Below are 18,248 nucleotides of genomic sequence, written 5' to 3' on the forward strand. Positions count from 1 at the left end.
TCTGTTTGTGGTCCATATGATGTGGTTAGTTTCAGTCATGCAGTTAGCATGTAAATCAAAGTGAAATAAGGATTTCATTGACAGTCTGTCATTTTTAAGCAGTAAAATTCTGCTGAATATTCCTTGACATTACAGAGGCCAAGAACCAAAGCCTTGTTTTCATTAATGCCACTGTGTTATGCACATGAAAGTGTGCTTGACATGTTCCACAATATCTTGAACATAGTTTCGCTCTAGTCCAATTTGCTGGATGTTATATATTCATATATTACAGCAAATTTAATCCTTTGCTCTTACAGAGTGGAAGACTCAGGTCTTTTTGTGAGAAATTTTCTCGTGTTTCAAATGCAGCAATTAATTATTAATGATAGAGAAACACATCTTTGTACTACAGTAACTTGAAACAATTCTAGTGCAATGTCCTGAAAATTAATTTTGTCTCACATCTAAAAAAAGAAAGGCACTGGAGAATACTTCTGTTCAATCATATCCATGTCACAAACAGCACTTAGGCATCTTTAACCACTTCTAAGCAGATTCCATGAAGCCAAATGCTAATATTGGAAGCCCCTGGACAGTTCTTATCTTTAAAGATGGTTTAATAATTTTAAGAATTTCACTGTTAGCTGCTTATGTGGTCAGGTGACTCTGATGTCAATTTCTGCAGTTTCCCTTTGCCTTCAGACATGAGTGTGATGATTTTAATGTCATGCTGCAGTAGAATGAATTATCATCTGAAGCTGTTTAATTAAGACATGGCACACAGCAGGCTCAGCCCCTTTGGCATCTGCAGTGAGACTGCTCGGAATGCTAAGTTCCTAATAAAGTAGAGGCTTGTGCCTCTTGACAACTGATTTTGCAGTCTGCATGCAGTGGTAAGAATGAGCTCTGATAATAAGTCTGCTGCTGTAAAGCTCGTTTAATTTCCTCTCACTGATGAACAATAAGCCCATGTGGTAAGATCCCAGGTAGTAATTATGATGCATGCCTAAGGTATTGCTGCAATGAAGAACTTACATGAATCCCATTCAGGTGATGCACCCAAGTTCAAGCTCCATGCAGGTTACCACTTAGTTCCTTAACAGCTTCCTTTCTGCCTTTTTCTAGGAGGTGATAATTGTTTAATGTTACTGCTGGTGTGGTCAGTTATAAGCTAAAGATTGGATTAATTTCTTAGAATTGCAAAAGCTGCAAAGTGATAGATGTAGATAGAGATGATTGGTTTTCTTCTGGGTGGAGAAATGCTCTCTGCATGACTTCATTACGTGGTTGCAAACCACAAGATTTCTGTTATAGCTGAGTAACTCCTGCCCAAAGCTCTGCTGCCTTATCGGAGATCAGAGTCCTGTCACAGACATCTTTTCATGAAAAATCCTTTTTTTAGGATTTTTCCTTTTGAGAAGTTGAGAGGCCTCAAGAACAAAATGTAAACATTGATTATCTGCTGCTGTGGAACGCAACAGGTGGATCTTTGATTGGCCCATGTTAGTTATTTCTAATTAATGGCCAATCACTGTGAGCTGGCTCGGACAGAGAGTCCGAGCCACAAGCTTTTGTTATCTTTTTTTTTTTTTTTTCTTTTTAAGCTGGCTTTCTGATGAAATTTTTTTCTATTTTTTAGTATAGTTTTAACATAATATATATTATAAAATAAAAATCAAGTCTTCTGAAACATGGAGTCAGATCTTCATCTCTTTTTTCATCTTAAGACTCCTGTGAACACAGTCACAGAGTCCTTCAGACTACACTGAATGAAGTGTTGGAGTGTTGAATGAAGTGTTTGGTGTTGGATATGTGCATGCAGCAGCAGGGAGGGTAAGGGCACATGACGTGATTTTGGCCAAGACTGTTGCTCAGCCTGAAGGCCCACAGGGGCTTGGAAGCCAGCTAGACTTTCTCTGTGGCTGCCCTTCACCTTCCTTCTGTCTCCTGCAGTCGGACCCAGACCTGCCAGCGGAGCCGCAGACGTCATCCTCGGCGGAGGTGGGCAAGCTGGCGGGGCTGCCGGCGCACGCCGTGCCGCAGTACGTGCCACCGCAGCCGTCCATCGAGGAGGCGCGCCAGACCATGCACTCCCTGCTGGACGACGCCTTTGCCCTGGTGGCTCCCAGCAGCCAGGCCAGCTCCAACGCCGTGCCTGCGCCCGGGGGCTCCGCAGCACAGCCGGTGAGGGGCAGGGAGGGAGGGACTGCCTCGGGCCCGGCTGGGCTGTTGGAATAATACCAATATTATTGGTATTGTAATACCAGTCCGGCCCTTGCTGCTTGACCAAAGGTGGCAACTGTGGTGGTTTCACTTCAGAGACCCTTTTGGCTATCTGGGTGTTGCAGCTGGGTGCTTGGGACAAGTCCAGGCATGCAGGAGTTCAGGTTTATCCCTGGCAGAGAAGCTTTAAGGCAATGGTGAAGGAACAGAATCAGTTCGGATGGAGGGTTTTGATCCAGAGCTTTCTTCCTGGCCCACAGGCCTCTGAATCCAGCAACAGCTCCAACAGAACCCGTGAACCATGTGGTTGCTGTGTCTTTTAACCCCAGGGAGATGGGGAGGGAAGGGGCACGGGGGGCTACCAACCAGGTGAGAAGTCTCAAGGGGAAAGTGACACCTGGATGCCCCAATGTCCTCCAGGGCTGAAAGGCATCTTTTGAATTCTGCCCTTCTGGAATGCCAGGATTGACAGACAGTGCTCAGCAGGTGTCAGGGTGGAGGAGGGAGAGGTGGCTCACACACCTGGGGAATTAATCTGCAGGGAGAAACCCAAGGTATCTGAGACAAACCATGACATCACACCACAACACTGGGCAGGTAACATCTCAGGTGTTTATTTGGGATGCAGTTCTAAAGGCATCTCTGGGCAGGGAGTTGGCGCCACTGGAGCCACAGCCGCTGCTGTTATGCCCTTGCTGTCAGGGCTTAGCACAAACTAGAACGTTCCTGGAACAAGGAGAATTCAGAAATGACTGTCACAAGATAGTGAACTTGCTTTCTGAGCTGTTTGGTTTCTTTTCCCTTTTCCCATCTCATTTCCTTCAGGATAATTTGATCATTTCAGTTCTTCTCAGTTAGGATTTTTCACAAGTCAGTCTTGCTGTGTCTGAGAGTTAAACTTTTTCTTTTTTTTCTTTTTTTCTTTTTTTCCTTTTTTTTTCTTCTTTTTTTCTTTTTTTTCCTTTTTTCCTTTTTTTCCTTTTTTTTCCTTTTTTTTCCTTTTTTTCCTTTTTTTCCTTTTTTTCCTTTTTTTTTTCTTTTTTTTTCTTTTTCTTTCTTTTTAGAATGTGTGGTAGTTCCTATTTTGACAATGAAAAAAAGAATGCATGTAGCATAGGTCATATTTTTCCGCAGGATATCCAAAAGCTTTCAGGAAATGAGGGATAGGGAAGCAGTGTTTCTGTGTATGATTTTTTTGTTTTGATGGAGCTCTGAAACACATGGATAATCCTGTAGGTCATGATAAGTTCTGATGAATCTGAACCCTGTGGTCTCTCTGCTGCAGTCTGATGCTTTTTGAGGTCAAAAGAGATTTCCAAATGCCAAGGTTGGCTTTTTGCTAAGTAGATATTGGAGCAGCTCTTGATCTTCTGCAACTGTAAAAAAGTATTTCTGTAAGGTTTTTAAATTAAGACTGCTCTTACAGAAGAGACTGTAGCTGCTGTAGCAGTGATTCCCAGATCTTCTTGTGCTCCTTTGTTTGTAAAACTTGAATTCTTATGGCTGCCATCAAGTCCTACATACAGACTTAGTGATCTCTGCCATTCATCATTTAAAAGACTGACTGTGGAGTTCCCAAGGTATGAATTTTGATTTTAATTTGGTGGTTTTTTTCATTCTCCTGACAGAGATACATGGAATTTGGAATGACTCCGCCAGCAGCACCAGGTCTCCTACCGAGGTAGCTTTTTACTGATCAAATTACCATTTATTATTTTCCTTGCAATTACTTCAGATATCTTACTGGCACTGGTATATTGTTATGCAAAGTACTGCATAAATTAGAAGTAACAGGAGTCCAGATCCAGTCTTTGTTACTTATTTATGAAGCATAAATGACATATGCATGCTGTATGGAATCCAAGCCTCTGTTTAAAAGAAATGTGTCTCTAGCCCCTCAGCTATAGCAAAATCCTTCCAATATTCAGTAAACCACTGAGTATGAGCTTTTGGAGAGCCTGAAACAGTTACTCAGATGCATGTAATTCTCCCAATACTCTTGCTTTCATCTTGTTTCTGTATCCTCAGGGCAACACTCACTCACAACAGCTTTCATATGACTAACAGATTCATTCTATTTTTAACCAAGTTGAGAATAAATGACAGAGCACAGTGACCCTCACAGAGAAAGTCTGCCTTGCAGCCCTATTATTTTAAAATCAGGGGAGGAACAAATTCTCCATCTTCTCCTGCCCTTGCCATGAGAGAATTGTGTAAAGGGGAGAAAACATTTGTCCAGGTGATTGTTTACTTCACATTTGGTTTGTGTGTTTTAACCAGATGTAAAGTTGGACTCTTGAGTCATGGTGCTCATGGGGCTGAGACTTGTCTCAGTTTCTCCAAGCTGCTGCAGCCAGGCTGGTCAAATGGTGGCCTTGTGCTGCTCTCTCATTACCTTCTTAGAGTTCACCATGTGAGCTGAAATCCCACAGCTATCCATGTCATTCATCAGACTTCACCTGAACTCTTCACTGCCTTGGAAACTTGATGGTAAAATAGCTGTGACGAAGTTTCCTTTATTTATTGTTCTGTGATCTGATTTTGGGAAGACCAAGTAGAAAAGGAAGAGTTTCTATGCATCTTGCATAGTTCTTGGCTGGAGGTCACAGCTTCAGTGTGAGTGGAGCATACATGAAATGGCACACAGCATGTACATATTCAGGGAAGATGTGATAAATTAATCATGGAAGTGCTGTAGTCCATGTTAACCTGAGCAAGGTGGTGTCTTCACAATGTGTTTTTTATTCAGATGTTTATCATTCTTTGGCATGGGCAGCCTGAATTTATGTAAATCACAAAAGGCCTAATGTTGGCTTTGCCATTGTCAGCAGAGTAAGTTAACAATCTGCAAAGTCATTGATCTGAACAGAAAGAATTCCTCTAAGTTTTTCTTAAAATAGAAAGCTTCCTAAAGCTTGGTCAGTAGAAAACAAGTTGTCATGGTTTTGCTGTGGGAGTTATTCTCAACATCTGAAGATAATGATAAACAATTTGATAGAAGCAATGCCCCTGCTAGAGGAAGGAAAAATAACCTGAGGTCAGTGTGATTAGGTGGCATGTATCAATGTCATAGTCCATTGGGTTGAATATCCAATGCATGGAATACTAGTTGGGTGAGCATACCGTTCTCTTCCCTGTAATAACACCATCAGCATCTTTAATGGGGTGGAACCAACCTGGGGAAAAAATTAAATGTAAAAGACCTAGGTCACATAACAGCTAGGCAGTCATAAAGGCACAATGAACAGCTTTTGCCAGGAAATGGGTATTGAATCATGCAACAGAGATAAATATACTGAGCTAGAGTGGATTAGTGGTGCAAAATTGATTCTTGGAACAGCATCTCCTGACTTAAATGACTGGAGATAATTTTGGGGTTTTTTTGGATGTGTAAAAATTGAAAGCTGAGTTTCAGCCTGGAAATAAGAAGGAGCACTACAAAGCCTGTATGATACAGATGCAGAGCTGTATTCTGGTTTTAAGCTCTTATGTTGATCTTTGACTTTATAGAGAAGCTATAGGTATCTATTACAAAGAAGATTGAGAAGGTGAAGCCTTTTTAAATGTGAACCTTTCAAGTGCAAACACATCAGCAGTAAAGAATTTACTTCCCGTCCTCCAAAAAATTGGCACCAAAAGAATACATTTGCAGTAATGTTGAGAAAATATTTTCTTTAGACAACATCAAAAAATTGTAGTAATTCATCAGCTTCAAAATTCCAGCTCAACACTGCAGACATAAAGGGCCAGATTATTACATCCTTTACTGATTACAGTGATTAACATAATAGAAGTGATGTTGTTAAACATTACCTACCCATTGAAGCATTTATTTGAACTAGCTTGTGTGGTTGGAAATGGTTTCCTCTGGATCTGCTGAGTGGACAGCTGGGGATTGGACATGAGGGACCTGGGGAAATTCTAGGACTTCCACAATGGGATTGTTACAGGTTGAAGCCCTTTAACTTTCTCCATCTTGTAACTCTGCATGCCAAATAGCTAGTACTTTTATTTACAATTACTTGTTTGTGCTTTATTAGGCAATTTATTATGTCAACTTTCTTTGCTATCTGGCTGTCATATGAAGGTGGATAGTTTTCCAAATAAAGCACAAATCAAGAACAGTCTAAACTAGATGCAGTCACAGGATTTTGCAGTAAAACAAATGGGTGTAAAATTGAGATCTTGAGGAATGGGATACACTGCAGGCTGTAGCCTAGGAGGGTTTAGATGCCATTGTGGTAAAACTCATCCCCAGCATGGAAAACTCATCCCTAGCCCTCATTTGTGTAGTTCCATGTGCCTGAGCCTGGCTGCTTGTCTCACTTTGCTTCATTTACACTCACACAAATAATGAAGTTGGATGGATTACAGTTTCTGTTCTTAACTCTTTTTAGCAAATACATAACAGTGACTACCAGCACCAGCCTGATTGATAGGAAACATTAATTTCAGTAGACATTGCATTTCTTCATATGTGCTAGTGTGTTGAATAGTTTCACAAATATTAGCACAGTTTTGAAAACTTCCTGAAAAATTATCAGAATACTTAATGAAGTAATAGTTGTTCAAAAAATACACATGCAATGCAGCTTATGTTTTGGTTTAGACCAAAAGTGTGTTCCTAGAAACTGAGTAGAGTCAGCTTTGTTGCTGAGGTAAGCAGCTACATCATTGCTGAAGTGTTATTTTCTTTTTTTTTTTCATTGAAGATGCTTTTTTCCCCCAAGGAGAAAACAAGATCTTAAGATCGGTCAACTTTTTTCTCTGCGTTGAGGAGACTGCAACATGTGAAAAATTTTACTTGTGTAAAATTTTGTTAAAACATGTTCTTCAGATGTAAATATTTTCCTCAGCATTGAAGATTGAGACTGCAACATGGGAAAAACACTTGTGTAACATTTTGTTAAAACATGTTCTTCAGATATAAATATTTTCCTCAACACTGAAGGTTACATTTACACTAAAACACCTAAAGAACCACTGTGCGAGGCACACCTACGTTATTGTTTCTAATTAGTGATTTCACTTCTTTTAACCTTGCCTCCCCTTCCACAGGCAAAACTTTGGGCCAGGTTTCCTTCAGCCTGCAGAGCTGATGCACGGAGAGCAGCCACCCCCTGAGGTTCAGTACTCCTCCAGGGGAATGTACTCAGAGGAAATGCCATCAGTGGCACGGCCACGGCCCGTTGGAAGCACTGCAGGTACACTTCACTGAGGTTAAATATGCAGGAAAATAACTGAGCCTTTCCTCTGTCTGTTCCTATGCCAAGGTCACCACTAAGGTGTCATTCTCCTTCAGCTGCTATATGTGATAGGTGGTCCTTGTCCTCAATGCCCAAAAAAAGATGATGACAAAATGAGGTTAACTTTACTTTTCGTAGGACCTTGCAGAAAAAGGAAGTGCATGGCGCCTTTTTTTTAGTATCTTACAAGCACTGGTCATCACAAAGTGTGTTTTCACAAAACCCCATTTGCTAAGAATGGAAAATTACTTGTTTTAGAGATTACAATGTATGCTAACTTTCCATTTTGAACTCCTCCTTTTGTGCTAAATGAACTAATTTTTGCATCCCCAATCAGCATGCTAACAGCAAAAATTTTTAATACTCCTCTACATCTGTGTTTCTTACTTCTCTTTGTAGAATTGTGTGCATTAAAGCAGTATCTCTTGGTTTTACATTGAATTATCTATTTCTGCTGTCCCCCATGAAATCACCTTCCCTGATCTGGTTGAGGTAGTCACCAATGCTGTCGTGATGGTAACATCACATGGCAGCTAAGCAGCAAACACTTCTAAGAATAAAATTTTGTATTGCTATGTAAATGTTACAGTTAATTTTGTCCCAGATAAATATTTTCTTCCTTGAAAAAGACTGGAAATATGATCATATATCAGAAGCCCAGTTTTGATAGTTGCTCTCATCTCCCTGTAAATGTTAAATGAATAAGAATAGTAGGAATGTTGTAACTATTACAGCTAAACAATGACTATTTTATTCTCTAATTCACACTATTGTCTAAATGTTAATATGTATTCTGCTTTAAAGTTTGGGGGCACTTAATATATTTAGTTTCTGTTCCTCAGCATGATTACGTGTAAATATCAAACTTCTCAAATATTGGGGGGTTTTGAGAGAATAGGAATATTCTCTCAAAAAATAGGGAAGTGATCAAACTGTCTATCACGTTAATCACACTGTTGTTTTTGTCTTTTCCTCCCCTTTTGTGCATACACACACTTTTATGTATCTCTGGCTTAAATGTGTTTCATTTCTAATGAATAACGAAGTATTAATAGTAATTTTAAGAATAAAAATGTAAATGACATTTCCCTGTGGGAGACAATTAATGAAGAAGGAAAGCTGGCATGTTGTTACGTATATCTTGCAATTAATGGTGGCAGCTATCCTTGCATATGTTTGAAAGCAGTGGGAAGAAGGGAAGGGAAGGAAGAGGAGAAAGGAGGAGGTTGGCTTTCAGGGTGGAAGGAGATGCAGTGTGTTGTGACCTTCCCTTAGTTAAGGACAGCATGGTTTAATATTTAACCACAGAGCAAAGCTGAGAGAAGCACACTCTTACTTAGTCGTGTGTTTTGTTCTTCAGAGCCACACAACAGGAGGCAGTCTGCAGCGTTAGGGTCTTGCCAGTGTGATGCAAATAAGGTGTGCCACAGGAGCAAATATCCTCTCTTTGCTGCTGAGTAATTGGCATGAAAGCATTGCCAGAGCTTTCAGTAAGCACTGTTTGGAAAGGGCTGGCATGTTTTTGGAATGAGGAGTAACCCATGTCAGAGATGTGTGTATCTCAACCTCTTCTTTCAGTGCAGTGCCATGAAATGCATCACACTCACATGAACTGCACAAAATGCACATAACTTTCCTGTCTTCATTCCACACTGACAGCCTTCTTTCTGCTGATTTTTATTAACTGCACAGAAACAGAGCTCCATTTTCTTCTCGTCTCCCGCTTCCAACAAAGTTTTATGTTATCATATGTCTGCCCTGCAAACTTGACTGTGTATGAAGATGAAAAAAAAAAACCAATATTTGCTTTTAAGGTTCTCAGATACAGCACCTCACTCAGGTGGGAATTGCTAGCAGGATCGGAGGTCAACCAGTGGAGCTCCCCTCAGGCAGAGCAGGGCATGGCCAACCGGGGGGGCCAGGGTGGCCCCAGTATCGTGGAGAGGATGAATGTGCTAGGCGAGATGCAGTGAGTACTCTTACACATTTCCATAGTTTCCAAAGTAGTGATTTGTTTGGGTATTTTTTTTCTTGCATTACTGTTTGGAACTTTTTTTCCTCCCTCCCTGGAATACTTTTAGTTGCTTCTCTGACATCCTTTGCTTTGCTCTTCAGACCCTTGTTAGCTCTTCTGACTTCTGCTTGCTGTTCTTTCACCTTTGCTTCTCCAAACGCTTTCTCTCATTTTACCCTAACTTTTTTTTTTTTCCTTGCTTGAGGCTTTCACCCATTAACTGCAGTTCATGCAGTTCTGCTTCTGAGCTCCAGCAGAGGTGGATACTGCTTTCCATTCCTTCTTTGAAATATGCCTCTGTATTTTGAGATCATTGTCATTAGAAAACATTGAATTAAGTTATCCCAGGCTGCCATCCTATGTTGTATGCATAAAGTTCTTTTATCTTCTGTATCAATGCTAACAGCAGGAGTCAGGGAAGCAGAAAAAGGTTCATACTTGCCCATAACATTGGAGGTGTTTCTAAACAAGTTTCTTTCTAGCCTAAGTCAGCAGGAGGTGGTAAATGAACACATGCTCATTTACCTGTGCTGCCTAGGCAGCCATGGTGATTTCTTGTTCTTGGCAGCTGTGCTTCCAGAGGCTGACATTTCTGATTCAGCCAGATGTGTGAGGTTGAAGGTAACATATAGCCTTGCCAGGAGAGAGACACTTGGCTGCTACCAGTCCCTCTTTGGTGCATTTGCCTGCTGGAGCAGACTGACCTGCAACAGGTTTATTGCAGTACTCTTGAGAGCGACAACTTTATGCTGCTTCTTTTGCTTCCTAGTTTAAACTATCTTTTTCTGGTTTCTTCCTTGAGGAAAGAAAGTGGGATCTCCTCCTTTTGCATATTTAGGGCAGTGTGTGTTCACACTACTTGATGTTGCTTTGCCGTATTGCATGATGGTGACATAGCTTTGCAGAAACAAAATACAACAGGATGGCTTATCTCTAGATTTTGGTGAAATTGAACTGCCTCTACTCCAACTAAACTCAAGAGGAGCAGCATCAAGTTTTTGAGAACTGGGTATGCTGTTTAATACTATTAAAAAACTTCAGCTGTCAAAGCTGAAAGATCTGTTTCCCTAATTTAATGTGCCTTCTGTGCTTGAAACTGTGGCATTTGAATGGAAGATCATAATTTCAGTTTACATCTAAGAGAGCACTTGCATGAGAGATCTTAGTGTGTCAAGTTCTATTTTCAGAGACATCTCTGGGTTACCATTTATTGACCTTTCTTTACATTTGTCTCTCTTTTCTGAAAATGGCTTTTATACATCTGTGGGCATGTTCCTGTTCAGGTCATTGAAATCCAGGCTGGTTTTCTTTTTTCTTTCTTTTTTCTTCATCTCAGTTTAAAGATTTCCTCAGCTTTGACAGCATTTTTTGCTCACTGGTTACTGCAATTCATATGTTACTGCAATGTGATTTTTTTTTTCAGTTTGCTATTAATAAACAGGCAAAAGGAGGAGATAGTGAACTAAAACTTATTTGAATTTGGTGTCATGCAGTTGTAGGAGAGCTCACGTATTGCCTGAACTTTCTTTTTCCTGTGAGCAATTTTTTTTTTAAGAAGGATTCTTCCCATTAAAAAACAAAAAGAAAAAAATCGGCAAAAAAACCAAAACAAACAAAAAGTCATGGACCTGTAGCTTTTTGTAATTAAATAATTACCTTCACCACAGTTTGGATTTTTCACTAGGACAGAGCTCTAAATTTTTCTTTCCTCATTTTGGCAATGAGGCTTTACTTAATGATGGTCATGTTCTTTATGGTGCATTATTCAACTGATCCTACGCAAACCTTGTCTTACTGTTCCCTCATTCAGAGCAAGTTTCTAAAATTAAACTCTGCATTTAGGAAGATTGAAATCTAGAGCATTCTTCTTGCACACAAACTGGAGAGGGATCTGCATTTGTCTTCCTGCAATAGTTCTTTTCCTCACAGCATCCTGACCCCTTTATTTTTCCTGAAGTCAATACCTGATTTTCTGTTGGAACATGACCTCTCACTTGTACCTCCCAGCCTAAATCCAGTGTGCAGGGTGCTATCAATTCCCTTAATTCTCCATCCAGTAGGCCCAGGGCAGCCAGGAGAAGGACAGCATTTCCTTAGCTGACACAAAATACAATCCTGAGCAGAAAAAATGAAACCTGGCTTCTTACAGATGGGCTCAATGTCTTGCATATCTGCACCTCCCTCCACCACTGGCATCACCTCCTACCCATCCACAGTCCCCTGGAGCCTTCCACTGTTCTCCCAAGCCTTCCTGCAGGTTTCCAGTGTTTCCCCAAAGATACTCCTACCCTTTCACTCTATTTTTCTACTCAGCTGCCCACTCTAGTGTGTCTAAAAAAATCTCACCAAACTTAGTTGTTTCTCAGGTCCCCAGGATCATCCCTGTGAGATCCATGCTGGCTAAGAGATCCAGCTGAGCACAGCCTAACTTGACTTTTCTGCCACTCAGATGCAGATTCAATGATAACAAATAAGCTGATAACAAATCAGAAGATGTCTAATTAGCTGCCTGGTTTTGTGAATTTTATCTATCTATTCATACACGGGTATGTCTGGATATATATTTATACATTTAGTTCAGTTGAAATTGGCCAGAGTTCAATGGGTATTAAATGGAGATTAACAAATTTACACTTTCATCTCATAAATCTTCATTCCTTAAGAAGGAAGATTCAATAAAATATTTTTGTCAATTTTTTCATACTGCTGTTAATTATCTAGAAGTTTTTAGGGAAAAATATAAAATGTATAGCTATTATATAGAACTATATATTTTTGCATATATAATGTCATATAACACATCTTTGTGTGTTTCTGTTAGGAAAGAAATCTTTAAAAACCAGCAAAAATTATTTCAGACGTTTTGCTCCTATTATTTTGCTGTTGTAGGTTAGTACAGGTTAGGTTTCTAAACCAATGTGGTATTGAAGTTTTAGAGGCCTGTTTAATCCTGATGCTATATGTGAAATCACAGAAACACACCCTTTTCTTTTTCTGAGATATTTAAGAAAACCTTGAAAAACTTAGTGTTAAAAATAGCCACTGTGGTCATCAGACTCCCTAACTTCCCTTAAGAAACCATTCTTATGGTGGTAATTTAGTGCAGTGTGAGATTGCAGCTGAATCACATAGTGCATTTTAATGTGAAAGTAACCTGAACATAATTTAGGTTGCTGTTAAGACTCGTGTCAAGGAGTGTTTCCTTTTAATATTTTTTTAATGTCATCTCTTCCCTATAAACCCACAGAGTACTTGTCAGGTTTGCCAACTCTATACTGCATGTATGAATTAGTTTCAGGTTTCACTGCCAAATGAATAATTCTGAACAATCAGGAGACCCATTCATTCCTTTCTGATACTGAAAAAATCACCTCTCTTTTATAAGAAATAAGGCAGGATGTTACTTGGAAAACCTTTACCTATCATTCTTCTATTAAAGCCTCTTTCCCCCTTGATCTGTCTCCCAGAATTAACAGTATAAAGGAGGAGTGCTGTACATGAGCTGCACGAGAGACTCAGAATCTATTATTAATTCTTCTTTATACAAAATGGCTTAAATTTTATTCATTTGTATTATGAGAGATGGTAAGGAACTTGCTCCCGTGCATTTTTGTGTTCACTGCACACGCTGCCACTGTCACTGCAGGTTCCCTGTATCCTTCCCAAGCTCTGTAATGTCTTCCTTCCCCTCCCCTTTGCTCCCAAATCCTCTTCTAGCTGACCTTGCTGTCCTTTCTTTCCCCATCAGGCTGCTCTCTCTGCTACTCCTTAAGGCTTGTTCCCAGACCAAGGTAGTGCTCCCAGGCTTGTGGTGGCTGTGCTCTGAGCCTGCTGCTCCCCCTGCAAGGGGATCACCTTGCTTTGCTCCCACCTGTGCCTTCCAGTCCTCTGTGTCCCCTGTTTACTTCAGGCTGTCTCTCAGCCTTCAGCAGTGCGAGGCAAGAGGAAACACTTGCTTCAGGGTTGTCAGCTGGAGTCTGGATTTTCAAAATGTGCCTTGTTTGTGTCCATACTGGGAGTTGCTGCAGTCACCCTGTGTACTGTAAATCCATGCTTTGTTTTAGTGTAAGCAGATTGTCTTGCAGAAGGACAAGCCATGAACTCAGGCTTCTGTTCTGTCTCTCTTGTTTTGTTTGGAAATGCATATTATTGAACAAAGGCAGAATCAACCCCTCCCTGCCCTGAAACAATGATTGTCCCTAAGCTGGGATAGCATTTCTCAGATACTGAGTATGGAAAAACCTAATCTTTCAAATCCTAGTAGTTTTCTTCTGCTGCTTCTTCCATTGACAGTGTTTTCCTGGGCACTGGTCAGTCACAGGGTCCACAAAAGTGTAGTCTGAACAGGCAAAGTAGGCAGGAAAAGGAAAGGTGGAAATAGTAGTATCTTTGCTTATAAATAGTATGGAGAAATGACAGCCAGGGGAAAAAGTGATTTGCCTGCTGTCTTTTAGGAAGTTGATGGTAAGAGAAGGCAATTCTGATTTACAGTCATGGGGGTTTCTCCCCACCTCCTTCCATTTCAGTTCCTAAACATACTGTAGATTGGAAAGGGGGGGGCTCTCTGAACTTGAGGCAGTCCAACAATCTTGTGTAAACTTGTTTTGTGCTCCATAAGAGACATCACTCATTCATGTAACAGAAGAGCCATTGCAGCAGATACAAGCATCTCCATGTTGTTTTCCCCCTGTTCTTTGCCTTTTTGCTTTCTTGTCTTTTCTGGGCTAATCACATTTATTCAAAAAATACAATAATGGTTTCTCCCTTTTTCCAGACGCATATGCATGGACACCAAGAATATTCCTCCTCACCAGTATTCCAGATGCAGAGGACTTCAGCCAGGCAGCCCTCAGCTCCTCCTGCTCAGCTTCCACACAACAACCTTCAGGGCCAGGGCCTTTGCTACACCACCAGTTCCACTGAGGACCTCCAGCCAGGTCACTCGTCAGCCTCTCTTATCAAAGCAATTCGAGAGGAACTTCTGCGGCTCTCTCAGAAACAGACAACAGTGCAGAACTTCCATAGTTGATTTAGCATTCCTTTGCAAATCTGCCAGGTATCTGCTTCCTATGGAAGCAAAGACTCAGAGGAAATCAGCAATGTCGTTCTCACAAAGGAAAGAACTTCCACAGCTCTGTTGACAGCACTCTGGAAAAATCAAAAAAGGCAGCAAAATGAGAATAGTAAGGAGAGATGGGGGACAAACAGGGTAAATCATCAGTGTCATCACAAGTAATATTAATTAATCTGTTCATATTACGGTGCTCCTCTTCTCTCCTTACCTTCATTCAGGCTAACATATAAATAAAACCATAGGTCAAGAACTCAGTACTTCAACAACAACAACAGAAAAAAAATGACAGGAATTATGTCCAAGAATGATGAACTCCTTTTTCTAAGGAAGTAGATGAAGTTTTTAATGAACTGAGATGACATTTTGCAAGAGATTACAAGTATTCTTATCTCTCCAGTGCTTATGGGGAACTGGTTTGTGTTGCTGTTCTGCAAGATTGCAAACTGTATCAACTTAAGGGTCCTGAAGGTCCAGTCTCACATAGGAATCACTTTGGTTGTCAGGAACAATGGGACTGCTTAGAAAAAAAGTCTTTATGAGTTACTTGTATTAAACTGGAACAATAATTGTTACAGCTCTGTGGTTCCGAATGGAGCTACCCTCTGCACTCTTCCTTGTTTTCCTTCTGGTGCTGAAGCTTCAAGTGTTCCTTCATCTTCAATGTTTGCAAAGTGAAACATTGGCCTTGTATAATTAAGAAAATATTTGTAGACTCATTCAGGCTGGAAAAAGAAAGCAAAGCATTCAAACAGAAAGGGCTTGGTATCTAATTTGTTTCAAAATTACTGAAAACTGGAAGGGGAATATTCAGCTACAGTTGAATTTGGGGAAATGTGTATGTATATCTTTAAAAAACCATATTTGCATACTAAATGCTCTTGCAAGACCAGCGATAAACTCTTGCCACTCTGTAGTTTGCTTTGTGGACAGAAATCAATCCAGCCTGACTGGTACAGGGTCACCAGCATTATGTTATAAATTGATGTCCTAAATCATTGCTTATGTTTGGATCTGAATAATTTTAGTGGAAGTCAGTGACAGTTTAGAGCATTAACATAGGCTTAGATTTACAGTTTTGAGACAGTTTCTATATTTATACTTGTTTCCACTGTCCCTTTGGACAAAGGGTAATAAGCATTATCCCCATGGTAAGGATGGTACGTGCCATGGAACTGTTTTGTCGCTGTTTTTTTCAGAGTTTTTATTTAAAATTAGCTACGAATTTACTAATATTGGCCATTGCATAACTGTACCTGACATAATACACATGGACATTTTGCTTAAGTCACGATTGGTTGAAGTGTTTTCATTTTCAGGTCAGAGTGAACTAAAGCTACTAAACTGGCACAGGGATGGAGGGCAGGCTCATTGTTGGTGAGGAGGCTTGGGAGCCCTGCCCTAGGGCAGTGGACAGCAGGATGATTAGTGCTGCAGTGTTTCAAGCACGAGCAGATGGCAGTGCTCAGGGCTCTGAGGAGCACAGATTTGCAGAGAGAGCACTGGGCAGCCAGGCAGGGGCTGCATTTGCCTCATTTACCGGGGTAGAAATGGCAGTGGGGAAATACAGGTGCCATAACACCGGTGTGGTGTGGTGGTCCTTGGCTGCCACATCTGTTCCTGGCTCCAGTGCATGGTTCAGTAAGGGCAGCAGGACTAAGTCTGAAATGAAAACAGCTGGGAGGATGTGGTGGAAGACATCCATCCCTTATTCATGTCCTCCACCCCTTATTCCTGAAGTGTGTCCATCCTACTCGCGGCTGAAACCAAAACCTCTGTTGCTCGCTGCTGTGGAAAAAAAGATGGTATGTTTCCCTCTTTACCAGGAAGCTCTGACGTTTTTCTGTTTACCTATGATCATCAAAATGCTGTATGAAACTGTTTTGAGGGAGTAATGAAGCAGTGTAAATTAATTTCCAGTTCCCTGGCCTATGTGTGAAGCCCTCCTGGGCACCGGTTGAGGTTTGAAAGGAATCAGAACACCAGCACAGTTGTAACAGCAGTACCAACAGGTCACTATGATTTGTTTTTTTTAAGTTTTTTTGTGTGATAACTCTAGGATAAAAATAAACATTTGTTTTCTGCCAACTTTGTAAACACGAATGTTGCCAATACTTCTGCAAAATGCCAGGTTTTGAAGAATGAAGAGTGTATCAGGCGGTGTTCATTTGGTCATTTTGACAGCACTGAAGACTGACTGTTGCTAAGTGTTCCCATTAAAACCATCTCTTTCAGACCCCACGTCCTTCTCCAGTTTAATTCTGTAGTGAGCTCAGAGACTGATGCTTATAAAAATATTAGCACATTACTGTGACTTCACTTCAAGAAAATGTGGTCTTCTAGGAGGTAAATTAATTTTGTCTGGTTCCAGGTACTTAGGAACAATATGTTCTCTGTGAAATGAGAGCTTTGAAATTTAGAGGTACTTAAGCCACTTCTCATTCATTTTTTTTGCTGGTGATGATGCTGTTGTGAAATTCCATCTTTTTATATTTGGATATGTATAATTTCTCTTTTCAGTCCCTAATCTTATGAAAAACACAGGACAAATATGTATTTGTAAATAAAAGAGGCTTTCTGATGAAGAAAACTCTCTTTAAAACTTTCAACAGGATAGTAAAATATAAGAAGTCAGAAAGCCGTGTTTGGAAGTTATGTTCTCAGATTAGCTGAAGTCTTGATCCAGCATCCAAAAAATTGATATGACCTAATCTGTATCTTCATATAGGAAGAAAAGTAACATCAGTTAGCAGCCACCAGGTCCAAGAACAGCCTTAACAAGGAAGACCCACTCTTTTGGCAGCTACAGGAAAAGCTGTTTTTTTCATGTGCTACAAAAGGATTCTGTGGAATGCATGTGCCAGAATGTGTGTTTCCACTTGGAAATTCTGGGGGGAGAAAATCTGCAAGTTTCTGCATCTCTGTGTGCTTGAGTTCTTTTGCCAGGTTTTTTTAAATTGCCCTATTAAAAGGCAAGAGGGTGAAACCAAACGAACTTTTTTTCCCCTGAAACTTAAAGTATCCTATATTTAAGTATCTGCTAATGAATCTCCTGGTTTCTGTAAACATCAATCAGATGTAAAGTCGGTACAGGCACAGAAAGCTGTTACCAACTGTTGCATCCATTTCCATGACTAAACCATCTGGTTCATGGAATCCTCGGGGCTCTTCCCTTTCTTCACAATTTTCCTTGACATTTGTGTTTAGTCTCTGTTTAGTTTGGCACATAGAAGAACTTGGCGAGATGAGAGCTACATAATTTAGCATGCTTGGTTTCCTTTTCGTGGCCAGAGTGTTGACCTCCAGCCTGCTTCTTAGCTCCAAAATTGTTGAAGCTAAATGAAATGTTACAGAGATTTTTCATGCACTCAGTGTGAAAGGTGGGGTGTGCTTCAGTACTATAAAATGTTCTCCACCAGGATGGGACACATGGTCCTGCTTGTGGCTGGGGGATTTTCATTCAGGGGAGAAAACCTTGCTTTTAGGAGGAACAAAATGGGCTGGAAATGTTAAAAACGGCCACTCTGGAGCAGGAAGTGGAATTTTAGTGACCTTTTGCAGTGTGCTGTACTTGCAGTGGTTTGGGTCAGGCTCCTTTCAGTGGCTGGGGAGCAGCAGTCAGTGTCAGCCAAGGTCTGTGTGTGTCACCCTGCCCCAGGAGGCTGCTGTGGTGCTGGCTACCCCAGTGTGGTGCACATTCATGGACACAGGT

The 18,248-nt window shown here is 40.7% G+C and overlaps 1 protein-coding gene across 4 annotated transcripts in view; it reads left to right on the plus strand.

The window, feature by feature from the left end:
• KIAA1549 (KIAA1549 ortholog) overlaps positions 1-16,777 on the plus strand; it is a 146,858-nt gene extending 130,081 nt beyond the window's left edge. For 2 of the 4 annotated variants that reach the window (XM_074539048.1, XM_074539050.1), the window contains 5 exons: positions 1,936-2,166; positions 3,834-3,886; positions 7,264-7,409; positions 9,266-9,420; positions 14,240-16,777. In XM_074539048.1, coding sequence (XP_074395149.1) covers positions 1,936-2,166; positions 3,834-3,886; positions 7,264-7,409; positions 9,266-9,420; positions 14,240-14,494 — 840 coding nt within the window. In that variant the 3' untranslated portion in view covers positions 14,495-16,777. Of the gene's footprint in view, positions 1-1,935; positions 2,167-3,833; positions 3,887-7,263; positions 7,410-9,265; positions 9,421-13,213; positions 13,257-14,239 lie in introns of all 4 variants that reach the window. The other 2 variants (XM_074539051.1, XM_074539052.1) reach the window with 2 other exon arrangements.
• The last annotated feature ends 1,471 nt before the right edge of the window (positions 16,778-18,248 follow it).

Source organism: Zonotrichia albicollis, chromosome 4 (genome assembly GCF_047830755.1).
Source record: "Zonotrichia albicollis isolate bZonAlb1 chromosome 4, bZonAlb1.hap1, whole genome shotgun sequence".
NCBI classification, from domain to species: Eukaryota; Metazoa; Chordata; class Aves; order Passeriformes; family Passerellidae; genus Zonotrichia; species Zonotrichia albicollis.